The sequence below is a fragment of the Ovis aries genome, unplaced genomic scaffold (assembly GCF_016772045.2).
Source record: "Ovis aries strain OAR_USU_Benz2616 breed Rambouillet unplaced genomic scaffold, ARS-UI_Ramb_v3.0 scaffold_163, whole genome shotgun sequence".
Lineage (NCBI taxonomy): Eukaryota > Metazoa > Chordata > Mammalia > Artiodactyla > Bovidae > Ovis > Ovis aries.
Genome location: NW_024599807.1, coordinates 29,555 through 32,994, shown reverse-complemented (window position 1 = coordinate 32,994; position 3,440 = coordinate 29,555). Strand labels below are relative to the sequence as shown.

The 3,440-nt window shown below is 36.4% G+C and overlaps 1 protein-coding gene across 1 annotated transcript; it reads left to right on the top strand.

The window, feature by feature from the left end:
* Positions 1-916: 916 nt before the first annotated feature.
* Positions 917-3,006, top strand: LOC121818477 (cytochrome P450 2C31-like; the record flags this gene model as incomplete). The annotated part of the gene is made up of 3 exons (XM_042242610.1): positions 917-1,117; positions 2,093-2,234; positions 2,782-3,006. Coding segments are annotated over exons 1-3 (568 nt in total), but the record flags the coding sequence as incomplete, so codon positions are not given.
* Positions 3,007-3,440: the final 434 nt, after the last annotated feature.

Here is a 3,440-nt window from a genome sequence, read left to right as displayed (position 1 = left end):
GCCATATAACAGATTGAATAGTGCTGTTTATGACAGTATGGATGGGCATAGAAGATATTATGCTAAAGGGAAAATGTCAGGCAGAGAAAGACAAATGCCATGTGATTTACTTCATATTTGGAATTTAAAAATGAAATCAAACAAAACAAAACAGAGACTCATAGACCCAGAGAATAAACTAGTGATCACTTGAGGGGATAGAATGTGGGCATGAATGAAATAGATGAAGGAGATTAAGAAGTCTGAACTTCTAGTTATAAAATAAAGTCACAGGGATATAATATATAGCACAAGGAATAGTCAATAACATTTCAATAGCTGTATGATGACAGAGGGTTCCTAAACTAACCATGGTGAAAAGTTTTTAATGCATATAAACGTCAAATCACAATTTTGTACACCTGAAATGAATAAATATTGCACATCAGCTATACTTTCATAAAAACTATAACAAAAAGGATGCGATCCCTGCACATTTTTTAGGTGACTCTCTGTAGACATGCACGTAGGGTAAACTGGAGTGAACACTGGGTTCTACCTCTATCACTAGTTTTGTGTCTTAAACTGATTGACTAGCCTTTCTGAATCTCAGTACCCTCATGTGAAAAGATGGTAGTATGATCCTGAATTTCTTTAGAGAACTATGGTTAGAAATGAATTTGAATATTTTTAATATAAATTTATTTATTTTAATTACTTTACAATATTGTATTGGTTTTGCCATACATCAACATGAATGGTTTTGAAATTAGTTGATAACCTGTGCCTGCTGTTACTCCAGCCAATTTATCAGTTCCCTCTCAATCTCAAATATATTCTAGTTTAAGATGCATGTCTTACTCATCTTAATATACTCATTTTATAGCAATGTGTTTCATCCATAATATGGGCCCATAAAAGTTTGCTGAATAAATTAATGAATGATTCTTTCATCTTTCAGCTCTTCAATGCTTTCCCCTCTTTACTACGTCATTTCCCAGGAAGTCATAATACAATATTTAAAAACATGACTGAGCAAAGAAAGTTTATTTTGGAGGAAATAAAGAAACACCAAGAATCCCTGGACCTCAATAACCCTCAAGATTTTATTGATTACTTTCTGATTAAAATGGAAAAGGTAAAATGGAACCCAGATTCACTACTTCATCTTTGCGAATGGAGTGATGTGACACATGGAATAGCTTTGTTCTTCTCAGTGAAATTGGTTTATTAGAACAAGTGCTCCTTCTTAAAGATGTGTTCACTGCTTGCACATACAAGAATGAATATTGCTTGTGCAAGCCGTTATGGATGTCTTGAGATATTTATGAATTGTCACTGAGAATTATTTGGAAGTTTTCATATTTACCACGTTAAAGCTGGTTCTTTATTTGGGGACAGGTTGAAGCACTCACATACAGACAAATAGGCACATCCAAGATTATTGATAGACAGCATATTCTTTTTCATCATATAAATTCCATGAATGGATGATGTAAGAAATGAGAGAAAGCAGGAATTGGTGGGAATCATGAAAGGCTTACTGTTGGAAAGATAGTAGGAAACAGCTGAGGTAGGTTTTGAGAAAACTCCGGCTTAGATTAGCAGAGATGACAAAATTGGTTCAGGGAAGGATAAGTGCAGTGATGAAGTGTGTGGAATTTTTAGAGATTATCTTGATTGTAACTGAGAAACTGTCATGGGTATAATGACTGATGATTTTGGAAATAGTGTTGCAGTTTGAAGGTAGGTGATTCTGAATACTTGAGTGAGAACTTCAGATATGATGAAATAAACAATAGATGCTTGAATTGACAGTGAGTAGCAGTGATGACTTGATAAGAGACAAGTTAGAAATTACTGAAGAACTGATTTGCTTTAGTGAGTATCAAAAGTGAGGAATCAGAAAGGACTTGAAAGTTTAACTCTATGTTTTAACTGAAGTAATTCTAACCACTCATCTAACTTTACCTTCATCTATAACACTCTCTAATGTTTGGCTTAATTTGTCAAATGAGTAATTTTTTAAAAAATTATGATGTCATATGGAATTATTTTAGGTTATTTATAAGGTTCTTTTATTTATCAAGTAATCCTAATACATCATTGCTAGGAAAAACACAATAAACATTCTGAATTTACCATGGACAACTTGATCACCACTGTATGGGATGTATTTAGTGCTGGAACAGAGACAACAAGCCTCACTCTGAGATATGGGCTCCTGCTCCTGCTGAAGCACCCGGAAGTCACAGGTAGGATCAGAGATGGTGGACAGAATGAAACATTCTTCATCTGCCTAGATATTGTACAAGAAAAAAAATCATCATTAGTAGATCTTCCTATAGTTGGATGAATTAAATTCAAATTAAAGTAAAACTCATAAAGAAATATTTAATCATCAGCAGAGGTTTCAAGGGCTGAGGTCCCTGTTGTTTTCTGTGGTGGAGTATCATTGATCTGCATCATGTCAAATGTAGTAAAGAGAGTTATCCTAGGATCTGGAAAGCATTAACCTTCCTCTCTCTCTAAAAGGGCATTGCTTGATAAAGCCTTCTAAGTCCAGATAAATATATTGTTGTCAAAAGATAATTCTAACTCAAATGTATTTGTAATGAAAGGACTGACTCAGCAAAATTACAGTTCTTTGTCAAAAAGATTCACTCTAAAAAAGTTATATACAATTAAAAATTCTTTTCAATTATATCCTTTTGAGACAACAAATTTTCCAATGTAACCATGATTAAGAAGATAAAAAATGTCTTTATCACTTGACCTAAATTCTGATTCCTATCTTGCCAGCTAAAGTTCAGGAAGAAATTGACCGTGTGGTTGGCAGAAACCGAAGCCCCTGCATGCAGGACAGGAGCCGCATGCCCTACACGGATGCTGTGCTGCATGAGATCCAGAGATACATTGACCTTGTCCCCAGCAATCTGCCCCATGTAGCAACTCAGGATGTTAAGTTCAGAGAATACCTCATTCCCAAGGTAAGAAGTATTTCATCTATACTCAAGACTCTTGAAAGTGAAACACTCTTTGCGACCCCATGGACTACACAGTCCATGGAATTCTCCAAGCCATTATACTGGAGTGGGTAGCCTTTCCCTTCTCCAGGGGATCTTCCCAACCCAGGGACGGAACCCAGGTCTCCTGCATTGTAGACAGATTCTTTACCGTCTGAACCACAGGGAGGCTAGCAGACAGTTAGGCACTGTACAATTCTACTGCTGTGATAGTTGATAACCTGAGTCTTAAAGTGGTTCAGCTGATAAAGAATCTTCCTGCAGTGCAGAAGACCTGGGTTCTATCCTTGGATTGGGAAGATCTCCTGGAGGAGGCATGGCAACTCACTCTATTATTCTAGCCTGGAAAATCCCTATGGACAGAGGAGCCTGGTGGGCTACAGTCCCTGGGATCACAAAGAGTCAGACATGGCTGGGTAATTAAGCATGCACACA